Raw genomic sequence first — 21,536 nt, 5'->3', positions numbered from 1 at the left:
CAAGAGTTATGGCCCCGTAAGATGCTCCGTATAGCCACTTGCGACTTGCCCCTTATGCTTTTGCTGCCGTAAAAAAAATAAATCACATACTCACCTCACCTCTCTCTCTTCGCTCAGGACCCCCGGCACTATCAATATTTACCTGCCTGGCTGCTCCTCGTGAGGCTCCGTCTTCGGCACTGACGTTCAGCAGAGGGCGCGCACTGACTACGTCACCGCGCCCTCTGACCTGAACGTCACTGCCAGAGGACGCTGATGACAGAGCCGCACCGGAACGAGGAGAGGTAAATATCGCCCAGCGCTGCGCAGCGCTGTATACTCACCACCAGTCACCTGCAGGCTGCTCCTGGCGCTGCGTCCCTGCTTCTTCCACCGCTGCATCTTCTTCCTGTATTGAGCGGTCACATGGTCCCGTTCATTACAGAAATGAATATGAGGCTCCACCTCTATGGGAGGTGGAGCCGCATATTCATTTCTGTAATGAGCGGGACCATGTGACCGCTCAGTGCAGGAAGAATCTGCAGCGCTGGAAGAAGCAGGGACTTCCAGGGACCGCGCCGGGAGTAGGTAAGTATAATTAGAGAGCGGTGACGGCTCCCTGCTGCGGGTCACTCACAAATGGTGCAATCATGGGTCATTTCATTCTCCGGCTTCACTACTGTCCATGGGGCCCCTAAGTAGTCTGGGCCCCGTCGCAACTGTGACCGCTGCGACCGCGGTAGTTACGCCCCTGGAGCAGAGGTACGCATGTTTGACTTTTGCTCTATATAGATGGGGCTTTTCAGAGCCTTGTTTCTAGGATCGGTGATGGTTGCAGCGGTCTGATCTTCACCAATTACAAAGTAATGCCCTATCTTGAGAACTGCAGCTAATGTTCAAACTTGGTACAAGCCCTTTAAGGGAAGGAGAAAAGCTTGGTGTTGATACTGTTCTTTCTATAATCTACAGAACATTGGTGTACAACCTCAAGGTCTCAGTCAGATGACATTTTCAGCTCTAACTTGATAAAATGTAAGACAATGTCTTACGATGCACCATCACTTTAAATGAGATTACATAGTTTTCGGACGTGTCAGTGTGCAGGTCAGGTACCGAGCATGGATCAGCGCAAACAACACTTTCTGCAGAAGTCACTTGCTAAGATGCACAGATTTAGGAAGTCCAAGCCACTGAACATATTTGTAGTGTGCACCCTTTCCTAAGGCCATATGCCCACCGCACACATAATACATCAATGCCATCTGTCCTAGCCTATTATTGGTGATGCTGCAGGAATGTGAGTAATGACAATCTATTCGTGACAATCTCTGTGGTTTTGTGAACGATGCTGAGTGTAAACGTGCGATAGACAAAGCCCTAGCTAGCGCTGTTATGTGCCTACATGTAATAGTGTTACAGTAGTGTTCAAAATAATAGCAGTCCAGTATGACTAACCACATTAATCACTGTTCTTGGTATAAATTATATTACCACATGTCGAACAATTTACCAGTTGGTGGAGTAGGTTCTAAGAAAACCAACAGATCGCATGATTCATGATCTGTGTGTTTTTGAGTCTGTGTATTACAATAATTAATTTAAAGTCGGTGTGTTCAAAATAATAGCAGTGTGGAGTTCAGTTAGTGAGGTCAATCATTCAGTGAAGAAACAGGTGTGAATCAGGTGGCCCTTATTAAGGGTGAAGCCAGGACATGTTGTACATGCATTTCTCCTTGAAAGCATGAGAAATATGGGTAATTTGAGACATTGTTCAGAACAGTGTACTTTGATTAAAAAGTTGATTGGAGAGGGTAAAACTTATAAAGAAGTGCAGACTGTGTTCAGCTAAAATGATCTACAATGCCTTAAAATAAAAAGCCAAACCTGAGAGACGTGGAAGAAAATGGAAGACTACTATTCAAATCGATGGAAGAATAGCTAGAATGGCAAAGGCTCAGCCAATGATCAAAGATCAAAGCTGGTCTCAAGTTACCAGTGAGTACTGAGACAGCTAGGAGATGCCTGTGTGATGCTAATCTCTGAGCAAGAAGTCCCCGCAAAGTCCCACTGTTAAAAAAAAAGACGTGTACTGAATACAGTACAGTATGTGCCAAAGAACACATCAACTGGACTAAAGAGAAATGGAGAAACATTTTGTGGACTGATGAAAGTAACATTGTTCTTTTTAGGTCCAAGGGCCACAGACAGTTAGTTAGACGACCCCCAAACTCTGTATTCAAGCCACAGTACACTCTGAAGACAGTGAAGCATGGTGGTGCAAGCATCATGATATGGACATGTTTCCCTTACAATGGTGCCGGACCTATTTACCGCATACCAGGGGTCTTGGTCCAGTTTGCATATATTAAAATAATTGAAGATGTCATGTTGCCTTATGATGAAGAGGATATGCCCTTGAAATGGGTGTTTCAACAAGACAAACACCCAAAATACACCAGTAAACGAGCAAAATCTTGGTTCCAATTCAACAAAATTGAGGTTATGGAGTGGCCAACCCAATCCCTGGGCCTTAATCCGATAGAACGCTTGTGGGGTGACATTAAAGATGCCGTTTCTGAGGCAAAGCCAACAGTAACAATTGACAGGGGCCAGAAGTTGATTGACTTTATGCATCATAGATGTAAAGTGGTTCTATAAAACTGTGGGTATACAACTAGATATTAGGTTAGAGATTCACAGGAATACTAAATCCTGAAAAAAACAGTACATATTGTGAGTTTGTGAAGACAGATGCAGACACTGCTATTTTTTTAGAACAGCCCAATGTTCATTTTTTTGTTATTTTCTCTAAAGAAGTTAAAAATTATAGATATTTCTCCTCATGTTTTGAATTAGAAAACAGTGTGCAATCTTCCCAATGCAGGAAATAAAAACTAGTATAAAGATATTGCAGTTAACTCATGTTTTTGAACACACTGCTATTATTTTGGATACTACTGTATGTCCAAAAATCAGAACTGTCGCAGCTCAGGTAACTCATAACTTGCAACAGATTACTATGTATACCAGATAGTAACAGAGGCTCTCCAAATATTAGGACACCTACTAGGCGTGTGGCAGAACAGGCATGCCCCTTAAAAGCTGTTAGTCTGTCAGACTGGAAATCCATTGCTGAAGGGAAATCTAGATTTTTGGAGAAAAGGAGGTCGTAGACTTCCTAGTGGCATGCATCCGCTTTGTGCCAGGATTGCATATTGGGGCACACTTTGACCACACTTGTAATGGGGGCACTCTCTGGTTAATACTCATTTCTCTGGCTGTCCCTCTTAAAAGGGGCATTCTCAGTGACAGTGGCAGTGACTGTTTTGATACATGAATGTCAGAATGAAGAGTTAAAGGGGTTGTCCACCTCCGGGACTTTTTATTTTTTACTTAAATGCATGTATTTAGGATTAAACAATCAATTATGCAATTGGGTTTAGCACCACTCCAATGTTTTTTTTATTATTATTTCAGAGCTGGGGTAGTGCCAATAATTTAAGTTCCCTGCATCTAGTATTATACTCACCAGTCGTCATCTTCATATGTCAGAGATGCTCCGGTCGGTCTTCTGCAGGTTGTGACCTGCCGGACCGATCAAGTGTTTGGACGAGGCATTCATAGACTTGCATTTAGAGCTTGTGACCATTACTTCTGACTTCTGGTCAGTCAGGAGCTGCGGTCACTTAATGTCAACGCAGGATCGGAGCGGCGCCAGGAAGAGCTGAAGACGATAGCTGGTAAGTATTATAATAGGGTTGGGGAACTTAAATTAGTAGCACCACTCCAGAACTGAAATAATAAAAAAAAAAATGGAGTGGTGCTATAAAAAAGTTGCACTGGCTTGTACAGGCTCTTTGTATCCCTGCACATCCTACTTTGATGCAGTCAGTGGTTATAAATCATCTGAGAAAATCTCAGTAAGAGACAGATAAAAGAGCTACAAACTCACCATCAAAAGCAGCTCACTGACAGATTCTCAGAAACGTCACTCTGCAGTCAGCTATAGACACAGCAAAACAGAGACTATAGAAGTCAAACAAGGAAAACAATTTTATGAAACCCAATAGCAAAATTATTTTTAGTCCAAAGTACATACATTTAAGAAAAAAAATGACCATAAAGGTGGCCAACGCCTTGAAAGCACTAACTGCCTCTCCAGCACCGATACCCAGGTGGACCCCATGTTTACTTTCCAGAAGCAATGATGTGTCACACTGGAGACTGGCTGCAATGTGTTGTTCCCCGCTGCCAGGTTTTTGTTTTTTTTGTTTTGTTTTGATTTTTAACCCTTGGATAACCCCTTTAAACCTTGTGAAATGAGCCCTGCTAATAAGGTGCAGTTGTAGCGGAATCGAACTTGTTGCTTTTCTTTCCAGGGTGTCTAGAGCAAACGTCTGTACAATAAATTGGCATTTAAGAAATAATAATGTTAAACAGCCGTTATCTATAATGCTGGATTTAGTCTCAAGGGATTATTTCAATTTTATCTCAAGATGATGATAATGATGATGTTGATGGCCAGATAATTAAATGAATAAATAGGCCACAGTACTGGTTATGGGTTCCAACAATCTGCACAACTGTCTTTAATTAATGTCGTGTTCAGAATAGGAGAGTGTTGCATGTCAAGAGTAATTGAAGTTATTCTGAACCTTGTCATAGCAGGTGACAAATTAAGTTACAAATATAGTAGAGAGAAAAAGAATTACATTCTGCTTGGCCTACTAATCAAATGTGATGCTACTGATGTCAACAGATTTAAAAGTTGTGGTGGATTTATAACTATGGGCCTAAGAACTAACAGGCAGGTAGTTGCTAAATACTGATCTCTGCCAGCACAAAGGGGGTCACCGACCGCTCCTGGCGGTGATGCAGTGTCTCCATGTCAACAGAGCAGTTCTTCTCTGTTGATAGGCTGTGAATGACAACGTCATGCTGATTGACAGCTGACTCCCAACAGTTAGGCAGCAGTATGTCGGTAGTCAATCAGCATGACGTAGGCAATCACACCGAAGAGCAGAGTCGAAGAGAAGCCGATGCTCTGCTGGTGTGACGACAGCAGAAGCTGTTGACTCGCTGTCATGAGCAGTCCGTGACTGCTCTGAGCAGGCAGATCAGTGCCGGGCACAACGGGTAGGGAGTTAGCAACTACCTGCTAGTTCTTATGCCCATCATAAAAGAAAGTTTATAGTCCTTGATAATGCCTTTTAAGACAAGACTGCTTTGGTCTACTGGCCATGAACTTCCAACATGGTCACAAATATTTTAGCTCAACTCTAGTTACAATGAGTTGTTGTTAGGCTATTGGCACACAGGTCTTTCTCAGACAGATTCCACCTGGTCAGGAACCATTGATATAGAGAATGGGAAGCAGCTCTCTTTTAGTCATGTCTTTCCATAATAATAAAAGAAACACACCTGTACCTGGCACATCCTACTCAATAATTTCCTAACAAGTTACAGAAGTGTAAAATAAAACAACTGCGACTTATCTTTCCATATTTCCATTTAGGTTGTGAAATCCCAAGAAGTAAAAGGAAAGAAAATGAAGCTAATAAAGAAGTACACAATTGGTGACAAAATATTCCCGCTAGTTCACGACAATCTTTCACAATTATCACGATATCATGTCCAGGGTCCAGTGAATCAAGTGTATTCCGAAATCCTTCTCAGCCGAATGTGTACGTGACCAAGGAACTGGACAGGAGACTTATACTACAGCTCCATATCTTTCTGTATGGCAGGTACAGACTGAGCAGACTATAAGCTTCACCAGCTGGATGATGCCGTCACACACCGGAATCTGCACGTACGCACAGGGGTCATCCCTCATCAGCTCTTCTCTCCTCTTTGATGGAGTGCAATGTCTGACAATGTTACACATTTCTGATGTACATAAATCTGCTTCATTTGCTGAAACACCTATTGTCATACCATACTTACCTCCCGGACTGCCGCCACATTTCCAATGCTTGTGCTGTGTCTCCGGTAGGTAAGTAGCCACAGATGGTCTGCTGCCTTCTCCATTCCATCAGTGTAAAAGTCTGCACTGGCAGAATAATGAAGGCTCCAGACAATCACTGACTACTGATTGGCTGCAGCAGTCATGTGACATAATAATGTCACATGACTCCCAAGAAACACAGTGGAGGAGCAGAATTGGTCCAGTAGGTTTGTTTTTTTTTCTGCAGGCTAGTGGACAACCCCTTTAATCACACACATTCTTTATGCAATTTCCATAGGAGATTTCTTTTTTTAGCGGATTCAAAAGCAATGGGAAATATGAATGAAAGCCTTAAAGGGAAGTTAGAAAATGACTTATTATTTAATCATGTTTTATGCTAAATGTATTTAAAAAAAATTGCAAAGTTTTTTTTTTTACATATTATTACTTTTATTAAAAAACAAAAATAGTGCAATTGACACACTGGCTAATGGAGCTTTTTAGAATCATACCTGGTGTCCTTTTAGGAAGCGTTTATAGGAGTTTTCTTATCAGTAGAGGCAGGATTATAATGACAGGTAACATCTCTATACCAAGCTGATAACACAGGTTTAAGGAGATGGACATTCTGCCCACGTTCTCCCTTGAAGGCATGCGTATTGTTGTAATGTGTAATGTGACATACGTTATTGAAGAAACAAAGGATTTTATCCAGCACATCCATCCTGGTAAAATCTGTGATGTTTATTTAATCAATATTAAAACGCATTTCAAAGAAACTTGACGCGTTTCTGGCACAAGATAGTGCCCTTAAGGTACCTTGACACTCAGCAACTTTGCAACGAGAACGACAACGATCCGTGACGTTGCAGCATCCTGGATAGCAATCTCGTTGTGTTTGACACGCAGCAGCAATCTGGATCCCGCTGTGCCAACGTTGGTCGGAGCTAGAAGTCCAGAACTTTATTTCGTCGTCAGGTCGGCGTGTATCGTCATGTTTGACATCAAAAGCAACGACGCTAACAACGGATGTAATGGAGCTAACAACCAGCGAGAACGAGAAGTGAGTCGCCATTACGTCACTGGATCGCTCCTGCATCGTTCTGGAGCTGCTGTGTTTGACGTCTCTACAGCGACCTAAACAGCGACCGCCTCACCCCACATTACACAGGCCACCATAGGTGATGTCACAGCTGACCCTGCTCCCACCCCCTTCACAATGTCCTTTGCAGAGGTTCATTAGAAGCTTCAATACTAACAATAGGGTCGGGGTCTGACCACTGTGGTAAATGTATTGTTTCCTGAAACAAAAAGAAGTTAAAGTCTAAAAAGGCCACAGTGGCCAGTGTGAAAGTTGCAAGATTTCTATTTTGTTTTAATACTGATTGTAAAAAAAAAACCGCATCATATTTTTTTTTAAATAAAACACCACTCCAGCGTTTTTTATTTCAGCGCTGCAGTTTTGCGACAAGTTCCCTAACCCTAGTATTATACTTACCAGTCACTGTCTTCAGCTCTTCCCATTGTCGGTCACATGCTCTTAATGTAAGTCTATGAATGCCTCGTTCTGCCCTCGTTCTGGCTCTCATAGACTTATATGGAGTAGTGACTTCTGGCTCGCACAGAAAACGCTGGAGCGATGTGGCAGGTCATGAACTGCAGAAGACCGACCGGAGCGACACTGATTACAGATGAACACAGTACCCAGTGAGTGTAATACTAGGGACAAGGAGCTTAGATTAGTTACAACACTGCAGCGCTGCAATAAAAATAAACTGCAGTGGTTTAAATTTTGCACACAAAACCTAATTCAACCAATAGGCCATATTCTATAGATAGCTTCACTTTAAAATGTCCAAACATCTTAGATAGTTGTTGTCCAAACACCTGCGCAGCTGGCAGCTATTTCTCTCATCCCTCCTCACTACACATCAGCACTAGGCCGAGCATTTATGTGTTCTCTATGTGGAGAGCAGAGAAAAGCATTGTCAACAGGGGCATACATAGAAATCATGGGGCCCAATAGCAGAAGTCCTAATTGGACAAAAAACCCTCCCCCCAAAAAATAATTGAGAAAATATTCGTCAGAGTAGGCATGCCATAGTCACAGAAGGTCACAGTATTGCAGCACTTAAGTAATTTTGTCTCTATCGAAGACCCTTAGAGCCTTCTCACCCACTCCAAACCTTTCATGGATCCCAAAAGGTATAATGCCAAGAAAAATGCCTCCTGTTGTGGAAACAACACAGTATGAGGGCCCCCACTGTCCCATAACACAGTATGAGGGCCACCACAGTCTCAAAACACAATATGATAGCCCCATGGAGCTCTCCACACAGTATAAATGCCCACTACAGCTCTCCACACAGCATGATGGTACCCTGCAGCCCTCCACACAGTATAATGGCCCCACACAGTATAATCACCCCTTCATCAGCCCCCCACACAAAATGATGGATTCCAACATGCCAAGCATAGTTGGCTCACCCCCACAATCTCCTCCACACTTCATGACTTATGGATCCACATAACCCGACACTCAGTATGACATCCCAGAACACAGATGATGGCACTCCAGAACCCTCCACTCAGTTTAATGACTCCACACAGCCTTCCACACAGCATGATCACCCCCACATCAACTCACCCACACACAATATTATGAATCCTAGAGCCTCACACACAGTTTGATCACCTCCACAATCCCCCAACATACAGCTGATGGTTCTCAAAGCTTCTCACACTTTATGATGGCTCCACATAACCCTATACGTATTATGATGGCCCCACAGTTTATCTGCACCTCACAGCATACAATACAATTTACTCTTTGATAATAATAATAGTAGAAAAAACCTACTCACCTTTGCTGTTCTCCCCCAGCTTGTGTTCTGAGACATCAGAGCTCAGACGCAGAGTGAAAAATGGAGCAAGAAGCTGACAGCTCCATGTTCCATCATTTTTTGGGATGCAGATACTGTTGAAAGTGTGGTGCCAGGTGATGGAGTGGAGCCCTTGCAGCATTCATGGTCCCCATAGAAGTCGCATGGCTTGCATCTATTAGTGATATGCCACTGGTTACCAGATTTATCTGGCTGCAGCTTATCTACCTTAAGAACAAAGGACCAAGTATTTTCATTCAGATTGTCAGATACTTATATTTCCCAACAGTATCTGTGGGGAGAGAGAAAAGAAGCCCTATGCACATTAGATGGGCGATCAGAGCAGGCAAAATTAGTGGGCTCAGCTAACTACATTTAACTACATTTATACTTTTCCTGTTGGATTGACTTCTGGCTTTAGCTAAAAAAAAGTGTGATTTCAGTACAGCACATGCTATCTTTGAGAACTACAAACTTATAGTGGAGGAAATACAAAAGTCGCCAAGGTTAGGTAGAAGCACCACTAGAAAATGACCTGAATGTAGCCAGCTATCTCTCTGTATATTATATGTAATAACACGTGTACCAGAAATGTCTACAGGGATAAACATTAGCGCTGCGTAATAGTCTATATTTTTAATTTACGAGGTGGTAGGAAATTGTGTCTAATTGTGTAATTAAACCTAAATGGCTAACATTTTGTGATCAGATTTAACATGCCCGTATAGTCTGCAATTACTTGGTATTGTACAAAATAAAACAAAGCCACTTTGTCTACTTCATTAGCTAATTGACTTGTAAATAGAAGAATGCAGCTGCTGAGAGATTTGTGGCTAGTTTCGTGTGGTAATTCCGTCAATTCTGACTATTATTGAACCGTATCTGTAAAATTAAATGTACAATTAAACAATGAAAAGCCAATGCATGAGATCAGAGTTGATGTAGGGATCAATACATTGTATAGATATACAGTACAGACCAAAAGTTTGGACACACCTTCTCATTCAAAGATTTTCTGTATTTTCATGACTATGAAAATTGTACATTCACACTGAAGGCATCAAAACTATGAATTAACACATGTGGAATTATATACTTAACGAAAAAGTGTGAAACAACTGAAAATATGTCTTATATTCTAGGTTCTTCAAAGTAGCCACCTTTTGCTTTGATGACTGCTTTGCACACTGTTGGCATTTTCTTGATGAGCTTCAAGAGGTAGTCACCGGGAATGGTCTTCCAACAATCTTGAAGGAGTTCCCAGAGATGCTTAGCACTTGTTGGCCCTTTTGCCTTCACTCTGCGGTCCAGCTCACCCCAAACCATCTCGATTGGTTTCAGGTCTGGTGACTGTGGAGGCCAGGTCATCTGACGTAGCACCCCGTAACTCTCCTTCTTGGTCAAATAGCCCTTACACAGCCTGAAGGTGTGTTTGGTGTCATTGTCCTCTTGAAAAATAAATGATGGTCCAACTAAACACAAACCGGATAGAATAGCATGCTGCTGCAAAATGCTGTGGTAGCCATGCTGATTCAGTATGCCTTCAATTTTGAATAAATCTACAAAACGTTTTATTTAGCGGTTTCTTTGTCTCATAAAGATAATTCCTAACCATATGTACTCCCCTCCCAAAAACCTACTCAGGAGTGCTCTCCTTAAACCAGAACAGGGAGCTGTCCTACAGTATAAGAGTGTTACCACTTTGCTCGAGCAGCCCATGGATTACATGGAGAGACCGTGATCTGAATGACCACCAGGAAATAAACCGTTACTGATACCCTGTGGTAAATGCACAGGTTATGTATCTACTCATCTTATGTCATTGATGTTTAAAGGGGTTATCCGGGAATTTGGTTATTTTTTCGCTTGGGGCTAAGAACTTACTGGCATGTAGTTGATAACTACCTGCCTGTGCTGCCTGGTGACAACCTCTGCTGACTCAGGCGGTGACTCTCATGCTTACTTTGACCTCATGTTAACAGAACAGCTCCTTCTCTTCTGCTCTGCTCTGTTAACAGAGATTCACTGACGACGTCATGCCGATTGACTGCCGGTACCCATAGTTAGGTAGCAAGGAGCCAGCTATAGGTAAGCAATGACATCAGCAGTGACACCCTGTCAACAGAGCAGAGTGGAAGAGATGAAGCTGCTCTGTTGACGTAACATCACCAGAATCAGAAAAGAGGGCAAGATGAGTTTATGACCACTCTGAGCAGGCAGAGATCATCGCCATGCAGCACAGGCAGGTAGTTAGCAATTGTGCCTGTATGTTTTTAGTCCTATATGAAAAAATAAGCAAAGTCTTGGCATACCCCTTTCACATTAACAATTAATTCCACTTGCAATTCCCTGCCTGACCATAAGGTTTGCTGTTAGGGACAATCATATATTTTACAAGTTGTATCAAAATCTACTGTTATTCAGAGGAGTGCGATAAAATACTTTACAGTGCCACCTACCAGGCACAAATGGACATTGCAATGTATTTTCGCAATGACAAGCGCCATAATCATTTAAGTAGATTATGTAGCATCGACCTTCCATGTAAATGAATCACAGTTAAAGGATTTTTTTTTTATTATCATTTTTTTTCTCGGTGTGTTCTTTGCCCCCCAGCAGTCACTTATTTTAAAATGACAAATGTTGCCTTAATAGCTTTATTTATTGGTGTAAGTATATATTTAAAGGGTTATTTTATTTTGGAAACAGAATAAAGAGGGCCCTGCGGCATCTGCTGTATACTTGGAAGGAATCGTTTGACTGCCACATGCTTTCAGGTTTGACATCTTCCCTACTGCAAAGACAAAGATTAAAGAAGTGATTTATCAAATTCTGCCAGCTGCCTTTAAATGTTACATTTACTAATCTTGAGTGCCTGCGGACCTCAGCAAGTATCTGTGACCTTTAATGGTATGCATCTAAGGTGTGATGGCCTCTGCCCGCTTATATCTGTGTCTGTCCACTATGTCTGGGTGACTGATGCTCCCACTGAACTATTCTTCATAGTGATGCCAACATCATCAACCTTCAATAAATTATGTAAATCCTTGGTAGTTACTTACTATTCTGCTTTGATGACATTCCCCTCCAGCTGCCAGAATATTATATTCACTTTCATATTTTGAATGCCCTGAAGGATTTTTCTACATTATTAAAATACGTTTTTAACACCTTTCATCACTCATCAGAAACATATTTATTTCATGAATTTAAATAAGAAAACATTTTAAAGAAATTCCACTCCCAGGTTGATATATGGATATTTTAAATAGTTTGTGCTCATTAGATGTACATCAAGTTTTCACAAAAATTCAATAGGATTTTGTGAGGCAGAGTAATCATTGATTACTGGCATTTACTGAAAGCAGAGCGTAAAAACAGCAGAAAACGTATGGAAATTCTCTCATTTTATTCATATCAGGTCTTCTCCCATGTGTATAAATCAATTACTGAGCTTTGATTGCTTCTCTTACTCTTTAGGGCACATTTACCAAGAATGCTTTTATTCTGTCCTATACCAAATACTGGCAAAAAAAATTGAAACAATGAGCCATCGACTCTCTCATGACAATGGCACTTGCCAAAAGGTTGGTCAAATTAGGCAGCATGAGAACTGTCAGCTATTGAAAATTATGTATTGAAATCAGGAAAATGGGCAAGAGTAAAGGTCTGTTTACACAGAGCAACCAGGAGCACTAAATGACCGCTGATCGGTAAACATCTACCGATTGGCAGCCGTTTCATATCCTGTTTACCACAGTAAACAATGTGTACTGAATGATCTGTAGAAGATCACTCAGGAGGACATATAGGCTGCCATTGTTCTCAGTAGCATGAGTCCTGTTTTCACAGGTCGATCCACCTCCAAGAACAATGATCTTTTGCTTATTCATTGGGTGTTTGGAACCCTGTTTAGACTGCAAGATTATTTTGAATGCTCGTTCACAATAATCTTTTCAAGGTTAATTCAAATTGTATTCAATAGAGATGAACGAGCACTAAAATGCTCAGATGCTTGTTAATCGAAATGAGCAATTCCTAATGCTTGGTTTCAAGTATAATGGGAGTCAATGGGAAATCCAAGCAATTTTTCGTCCGTCCCTACAAGGAGGTATGGGGGGTAGTGAAAATCTTGAAATGGATGCAAAAACTGCTGAATGGAAGGAGAACAACATGGAAAAGCATCTCTGACTGGAAGCATCTCTGACTCCCAGATCGCTGCTGAGAACAATGGTATCACATAAAACATTCAAAATTGAAAAGAAATTGGAGTTTACAGGAAAAAACATGTTAAACATTCTTTCCTGTATAATGACTTGTACATAAGGCAAAATTTAAAAAGGATAAAAAATTAATAATTTAAGTAAAACTAAATTTTAATTTTTATTAACAAAAATTGGAAATGTCAGTGTAATTTATGAAGGAACCAAGAACTGCCGAAAAATTATAAGGAGGGTCATCCACACACCCTTGAAGGCAACAACTGGAAGGCCTCATTAAATTATTAAGAAAGTGTAGTTGTGGTACTTCTACACTCATAAAGGCTTTTGTCCACATGTCAGTTATTAAGTGGACAATCCCAGTAAGTGCATTGGTAAGGGCATGGGTGATGTTCCTGGACACGTGCAAGTACAAGATGAGGACACCAGACCAGGACAAATTGTTTCGGTTGGGGACCGAGTACTGCCAAGAGTTGGCGTAAATCCTCCTTGTCAACAGATCTAACGGCCACATTTCCACAGCAAGCAACCTGGAAATGTGCCCGTTCAGCATTTGGGCCTATGGGTGGATGGCTGGTAACTTTCTCTTTTGTTGAGACACCTGGGGTAGGGACAGCTGAACACTGTGCTGGGACAAGGATTTGGAAGTGCCTGATGATGGTGCCTCAGAATGTGCAAGACAGGTGCAGGGTATGAGGCATCTGCGCCAGTGTCATGGACATGGGATAGGTGAGCACCTAGCACAGGGGAAGAGGCAGTGGTGTTGCATGCTGGCAGCAATTGTGGACCCAGCCGTTCAGGCCACTGAGTCGGATGCTTAGATGGCATGTGCCTGATCATGCTGGTGGTAGTTAGGCTCTTAATGGTGAGGCCCCTGCTGATCTCAGCATGGCACAGGTTGTAAATGACCATTATTTGTCTCAGAACTCTCTTTAAAAATGCCCCAGGCTGTGGAACACCTTAGTCTTTGACAGAGAAATTCATGAGTGTCGGTGCTCTGCAGAATAGTTGGCCGCCTTTTTCCACTGGTCACCCCACTGCCTCTTATTGCCTGCTTTGGTGCTGTTGATCCATCCCCCTCAGTGCTGCTGGCCTTGCTCTGCATACCAGCTTTCCAGGTTGGGTCAATGACTTGGTCATCCACCACCTCGTTTTGAACCTCCACACCCTGATCTTCTTGACTTGGTGACTAGTGTTGAGCATTCCGATACCGCAAGTATCGGGTATCGGCCGATACTTGCGGTATCGGAATTCCGATACCGGGATTCCGATACTTGCCGCGTATCGGATACCGGAATCGGAAGTTCCCAGATTCAAAATTCAGAAATTCAGCCAATGAGAATGATTCCAAGTGTGGGCACATCCTGTTTAGCATGGAGGGCATGAAAGTACTGGCAAGGCTGTGATTGGCTGCTGAAATGATGTCATGATGCAGTTTAAAAGTCGCTGGCGCCATTTTGCGATCACTCTGCTGTGAATTCAGTTAGTGACAGGACGCTGTTTGCTGACTGAGGGACAGTTTAGAGATAGCGATTTGCTTCTTTGTGCTTTCCAAAGGCTAATTTAGCAACCGCTGTGTTCACCTACTATTCACCTTGCTTTTGCCTTGTAGCGCTGTTTTCACAGCGATCTGCAAGGTCTGTGTGTGTGTGTGTGTGAGTGCAGCCCACTCTCTAGTCTGAGTGCAGCCACATAGGCCATCCATAGCTGGTTGTATTCAGTTCAGGGAGGGTGGTTCATTGCCTCATACAGTACTGTTCTCTTTTTTTTTTTTCAAGTAGTGTAGTCTGCTGCTAATTTATTCAAAAAAATCCTATTAGTGTCTTTCCACCCGTCTCCAGCTAATTTGTGGAAAAACACTACATAGGATAAAGTAGAGGAGGGTTTTTGGGCCTTGCAGCGCCGTTTACGGCTGTCTGCACGGTCTCCGTGTGACTGCAGCTCGCCCTGTAGTCTGTGAGCAGCTATAGCCTGGTTGTCTCCAGCTCAGGGTTGTTCACTGCGTCATACCGCCAAATCAATTTTCTTTTTTTTCCAAGTAGTGTAGTCTGCTGCTAATTTATTTAAAAAAATCCTATTAGTGTCTTTCCACCCGTCTCCAGCTAATTTGTGGAAAAACACTACATAGGATAAAGTAGAGGAGGGTTTTTGGGCCTTGCAGCGCCGTTTACGGCTGTCTGCACGGTCTCCGTGTGACTGCAGCTCGCCCTGTAGTCTGTGAGCAGCTATAGCCTAGTTGTCGCCAGCTCAGGGTTGTTCACTGCGTCATACCGCCAAATCAATTTTCTTTTTTTTCCAAGTAGTGTAGTCTGCTGCTAATTTATTCAAAAAAATCCTATTAGTGTCTTTCCACCCGTCTCCAGCTAATTTGTGGAAAAACACTACATAGGATAAAGTAGAGGAGGGTTTTTGGGCCTTGCAGCGCCGTTTACGGCTGTCTGCACGGTCTCCGTGTGACTGCAGCTCGCCCTGTAGTCTGTGAGCAGCTATAGCCTGGTTGTCTCCAGCTCAGGGTTGTTCACTGCGTCATACCGCCAAATCAATTTTCTTTTTTTTCCAAGTAGTGTAGTCTGCTGCTAATTTATTTAAAAAAATCCTATTAGTGTCTTTCCATCCGTCTCCAGCTAATTTGTGGAAAAACACTACATAGGATAAAGTAGAGGAGGGTTTTTGGGCCTTGCAGCGCCGTTTACGGCTGTCTGCACGGTCTCCGTGTGACTGCAGCTCTATCTGTTGTCAGTTCAGCCCCAAAAAAAAAAATAAATAATAAAGTTCACCAAACACACCATTTACACCACTTTACATTTGTGTAGGCCACATTAGCTCATATTAAAGTCTAGTCCACACTTTAGATAATTAGTGTTTCTTATACCTGTTAGGAGGAGTTGCTCAGGAATAAGCACACAAATCCGTTAGTACTTTTCTGCTTATCTTTATCAGTCAACCAAGATGAAGAAGGCAGTGAGTAAGGCACGTGGGCGTGGGAGCCGTCGCGTAGCAGGGAGGGGACGTGGGGATTCTGTGCCTGCTGCGGGCACCGGTGACTCATCAGCACCCACTTTCACCAGGCAACAGTCGTTCATGCGAAGCTTTGTGTCCGAGCGCCGTACACCGCTGCTGCGTGAAGAACAAATTGAAGCTGTTGTCGGATGGATGGCAGCTAATGCATCAACTTCCATTAGTGCCACATCCTCTCAGACACAGAGCACTGGAGAGCAGCCATCTGTCTCTTCACCACCTGCCAAATTGCCCAGGCAGACAGAGAGCCCAGGACAGGAGCCGTCTCTACTTCTGTTCTCTGAATCTCTTGGCTTGGAAACAGGGGGCCAGCCAAGCAGCATTGGAGAAATGGAAGAAGAGGCAGGGTGCAGTGATGCCCAACAGCTTTTTCTGTCTTCCTCTGAAGAGGCGGGTGGGCCAGTGGCTCCGGTCACCACATCGCAGGCCGCATCAGCTGATGATGACACTCAGGTGCCACTTACTGGTGCGTGCTCTGCTGCTGAGACTACCCAGGAGGAGCAGTTGGGGGCAGAGGGTAGTGTAGATGATGAGGTCCTCGACCCATCTTGGCGTGAGGGACAGGAAGGTGGTGGGAGCAGCTCTGAGGAAGAGATTCCCCGTACGGCCCAAAGAGGGAGAGGGAGGGGGAAGACTGCGGATCCTGCAGCCTCCGCTTTGGCACCCGTTAGGAGCATGTCTCTTCCCAAAGCAAAAAAGGGCGCTCCCAAGACTTGCAGTGCCTGGTCCTTTTTTGACACAGTTGCAGATGACATTTGCTATGTCAGATGCAAGGTGTGTCATCAAAAAGTCAAAAGTGGTCGAAATGTCAGCAACCTCAATACCTCCAACATGTGGAAACATGTGCGCAACAGGCACCCGGCGGAGTTAGAAAAACACACTGAAGAGGTAGGCCAACCAACAGCGGCAGCTACCACCTCTTCAGCTCGTGTTGCCTCTTCCTCTAGCTCACACGCAGCTGGTTCGGCTTCCTCCCAGGATCGCCGTGGAAGAACCTGTTGTGAATTTGGATTCTGGGCTCCCCCGGTGGCCGCTTGTGGAATTGGACTTGTCATCCTCTTTCCTGTTTCACCTGGTTCCATCAGTAGTGGGTGTCGCTATTTAAGCTCATTTCTCTGGTGGTTTCTTGCCGGTCAACAATGTTATCTGATGCCTCTCAGTGCTTGTTCCTGCTTCTAGACAACTACTAGTTAAGTTGGACTTTTGTCCATGTTTTGTTTTGCCTATTTGTTCCAGTTCACAGCTGAAGTTTTGTTACTGTGTCTGGAAAGCTCTCGTTGATCAGGGATTGCTACTCTGGCGTTATGAGTTAATGCCAGAGTTTAAGGTAATCTCTGGATGGTGTTTTGTTAGTGTTTTTCTGCTGACCATGAAAGTATACTATCTGTCTTCTGCTATCTAGTAAGCGGACCTCAAATTTGCTAAGACTATTTTCCTGCTGCGTTTGTAGTTTCATCTGAACTCACCGTCATTATATGTGGGGGGCTACTGTCTTCTTTGGAATATTTCTCTAGAGGTGAGCCAGGTCTTATATTTCCCTCTGCTAGCTATTTAGGTCTTAGGCCAGAGCTGGGCATCTAGCGATAAATAGGAAATGCTACCTGGCTATTTCTAGTTGCGCGGCAGGCTTAGTTCATGGTCAGTATAGTTCCATCTTCCGAGAGCTTGTCCCTCTATAGGCTTGCTATGATCTCTGCCTGCAGAGATCATGACAGTTTGACCGGCCCATAAAGTGTTAAAGACCCAGGTTGAGAAAGGAGAGTTATAAGAAGTCTGCTGGAATTTTTTTTTTTTTTTCCTCCAGTCTGCCTTGCTGCAGTCTTTTTTCTCTCTCTCCTCCTAATCTCTGTATGCTCTGTGTGCACCTGACAATAATGGATCTCCAGAGTGTAACTGCGGGTTTGAATAATCTCATCACGAAAGTACTAAATTTACAAGATTTTGTGGTACATGCTCCGGTATCTGAGCCGAGAATTCCTTTGCCGGAGTTCTTCACAGGGAATAGAGCTAGCTTCCAGAATTTCCGAAATAATTGTAAGCTTTATTTGTCCCTGAAGTCTCGTTCAGCTGGAGACCCTGCTCAGCAGGTTAGGATTGTGATTTCCTTGCTCAGGGGTGACCCTCAAGATTGGGCCTTCTCATTGCCAGCAGGGGATCCTGCGTTACGCGATGTGGATGCGTTTTTTCTGGCCTTGGGCTTGCTTTATGAGGAACCTCATTTGGAACTTCAGGCAGAAAAAACTTTGATGGCACTATCTCAGGGGCAAGACGAAGCTGAAGTTTTCTGCCAAAAATTCCGTAAATGGTCTGTGCTTACTCAGTGGAATGAGTGCGCTTTGGCGGCAACTTTCAGAGAAGGTCTCTCTGATGCCGTTAAGGATGTTATGGTGGGGTTCCCTTTGCCTGCAGGTCTGAATGAGTCCATGACAATGGCTATTCAGATTGATAGGCGTCTGCGGGAGCGCAAACCGGTGCACCATCTGGCGGTGTCTATGGAAAAGACGCCAGAAAGTATGCAGTGTGATAGAATTCTGTCCAGGAGCGAGCGACAGAATTTTAGACGGAAGAATGGATTGTGTTTCTATTGTGGGAATCGGGAGCTTTTGGCCATGAAGTGGGCGTTTGAGGAGTGGCGCCATTGGCTCGAGGGGGCTAGGCATCAGGTGGTGGTATTGACTGACCACAAAAATTTGATTTATCTTGAGACTGCCAGACGCCTGAATCCTAGACAGGCGCGCTGGTCTTTATTTTTTTCTCGCTTTAATTTTGTGGTGTCATACCTACCGGGTTCTAAGAATGTTAAGGCAGATGCCCTTTCTAGGAGTTTTGACCCGGACTCTCCTGGTAATTCTGAACCCACAGGTATCCTTAGGGAGGGAGTAATTTTGTCGGCCGTTTCTCCTGATCTGCGGCGGTCCTTGCAAGAGTTTCAGGCGGATAGACCGGATCGTTGTTCGCCTGATAGACTGTTTGTTCCGGATGATTGGACCAGCAGAGTCATCTCTGAGGTACATTCTTCTGCATTGGCAGGTCATCCCGGAATTTTTGGTACCAGGGATTTGGTGGCAAGATCCTTCTGGTGGCCTTCCCTGTCACGAGATGTGCGAGTCTTTGTGCAGTCATGTGACGTTTGTGCTCGGGCCAAGTCTTGTAGTTCTCGGGCTAGCGGACTGCTGTTACCCTTGCCTATTCCTAAGAGGCCTTGGACACACATCTCGATGGATTTTATTTCAGATCTGCCTGTTTCCCAGAAGATGTCTGTCATCTGGGTGGTCTGTGACCGTTTCTCTAAAATGGTCCATTTGGTTCCTCTGCCCAAGTTGCCTTCTTCTTCTGAGTTGGTTCCTCTGTTTTTTCAGAATGTTGTCCGATTGCACGGTATTCCTGAGAATATTGTTTCTGACAGAGGTACCCAATTTGTGTCTAGATTTTGGCGGGCATTCTGTGCTAGGATGGGCATAGATTTGTCTTTTTCATCTGCTTTTCACCCTCAGACTAATGGCCAGACCGAGCGGACTAATCAGACCCTTGAGACATATCTGAGGTGTTTTGTCTCTGCTGACCAGGATGATTGGGTTGCTTTTTTGCCATTGGCAGAGTTCGCCCTCAATAATCGGGCCAGTTCTTCCACCTTGGTGTCCCCGTTTTTCTGTAATTCGGGGTTTCACCCTCGATTTTCCTCCGGTCAGGTGGAATCCTCGGATTGTCCTGGAGTGGATGCGGTGGTGGAGAGATTGCATCACATCTGGGGGCAGGTTATGGACAATTTGAAGTTGTCCCAGGAGAAGACTCAGCGTTTTGCCAACCGTCATCGTCGTGTTGGTTCTCGGCTTTGTGTTGGAGATTTAGTGTGGTTGTCTTCTCGTTTTGTCCCTATGAGGGTCTCTTCTCCTAAGTTTAAACCTCGGTTCATCGGCCCTTATAGAATATTGGAGATTCTTAATCCTGTTTCTTTCCGTTTGGACCTCCCTGCGTCCTTTTCCATTCATAACGTTTTTCATCGGTCGTTATTGCGCAGGTATGAGGTACCTGTTGTACCTTCAGTTGAGCCTCCTGCTCCGGTGTTGGTTGAGGGTGAGTTGGAGTACGTTGTGGAGAAAATTTTGGACTCTCGTGTTTCCAGACGGAAACTCCAGTATCTGGTCAACTGGAAGGGTTACGGCCAGGAGGATAATTCTTGGGTCAATGCATCTGATGTTCATGCTTCTGATCTTGTTCGTGCCTTCCATAGGGCTCATCCTGGTCGCCCTGGTGGATCTGGTGAGGGTTCGGTGCCCCCTCCTTGAGGGGGGGGTACTGTTGTGAATTTGGATTCTGGGCTCCCCCGGTGGCCGCTTGTGGAATTGGACTTGTCATCCTCTTTCCTGTTTCACCTGGTTCCATCAGTAGTGGGTGTCGCTATTTAAGCTCATTTCTCTGGTGGTTTCTTGCCGGTCAACAATGTTATCTGATGCCTCTCAGTGCTTGTTCCTGCTTCTAGACAACTACTAGTTAAGTTGGACTTTTGTCCATGTTTTGTTTTGCCTATTTGTTCCAGTTCACAGCTGAAGTTTTGTTACTGTGTCTGGAAAGCTCTCGTTGATCAGGGATTGCTACTCTGGCGTTATGAGTTAATGCCAGAGTTTAAGGTAATCTCTGGATGGTGTTTTGTTAGTGTTTTTCTGCTGACCATGAAAGTATACTATCTGTCTTCTGCTATCTAGTAAGCGGACCTCAAATTTGCTAAGACTATTTTCCTGCTGCGTTTGTAGTTTCATCTGAACTCACCGTCATTATATGTGGGGGGCTACTGTCTTCTTTGGAATATTTCTCTAGAGGTGAGCCAGGTCTTATATTTCCCTCTGCTAGCTATTTAGGTCTTAGGCCAGAGCTGGGCATCTAGCGATAAATAGGAAATGCTACCTGGCTATTTCTAGTTGCGCGGCAGGCTTAGTTCATGGTCAGTATAGTTCCATCTTCCGAGAGCTTGTCCCTCTATAGGCTTGCTATGATCTCTGCCTGCAGAGATCATGACAAGAACCTCTGTCCCTGTTGTCCAGAGACCCGCTGTAATTCCACCCGCAGCGCCACTTTCCCAGTCATCCACACACTCCCAGCCCAGTCTACAGCCATCGGTAGTACAGGCATGGGAGAAAAGGCGGCCTTTCTCGTCAAACCACCCACGAGCACAGCCTCTGACTGCAGGCATTGCCAAACTTCTGTCACTGGAAATGCTGTCATTCAGGCTGGTGGAGACTGACAGCTTCCGTGACTTGATGTCATTGGCAGTCCCACAGTACAATGTGCCCAGCCGCTTTTACTTCAGCAGGCAAGCCGTCCCTGCCCTGCACAAGCATGTGGAGGGACACATAAAACACGCGCTACTGAACGCCGTCAGTAGCAAGGTCCACCTCACCACCGATGCGTGGACCAGTCAACATGGACAGGGGCGATACCTTTCCCTCACTGCCCATTGGGTTAATGTCGTTGAGCCGGGTACAGACCGTGCGA

At 44.1% G+C, this 21,536-nt stretch overlaps 1 protein-coding gene across 1 annotated transcript in view; it reads left to right on the top strand.

Moving 5' to 3' along the window:
- CPED1 (cadherin like and PC-esterase domain containing 1) overlaps window positions 1-9,794 on the top strand; it is a 644,735-nt gene extending 634,941 nt beyond the window's left edge. The window contains exon 22 of the mRNA XM_077264976.1: window positions 5,495-9,794. Within this exon, the coding sequence (XP_077121091.1) occupies window positions 5,495-5,671 (177 nt within the window). The 3' untranslated portion in view covers window positions 5,672-9,794. The remainder of the gene's footprint in view (window positions 1-5,494) is intronic.
- The last annotated feature ends 11,742 nt before the right edge of the window (window positions 9,795-21,536 follow it).

The sequence above is a fragment of the Ranitomeya variabilis genome, chromosome 5, assembly GCF_051348905.1.
Source record: "Ranitomeya variabilis isolate aRanVar5 chromosome 5, aRanVar5.hap1, whole genome shotgun sequence".
Classification (NCBI taxonomy): Eukaryota; Metazoa; Chordata; class Amphibia; order Anura; family Dendrobatidae; genus Ranitomeya; species Ranitomeya variabilis.
The sequence above is the reverse complement of the archived record's forward strand: the minus strand, read 5'-3'. Positions and strand labels throughout refer to the sequence as shown.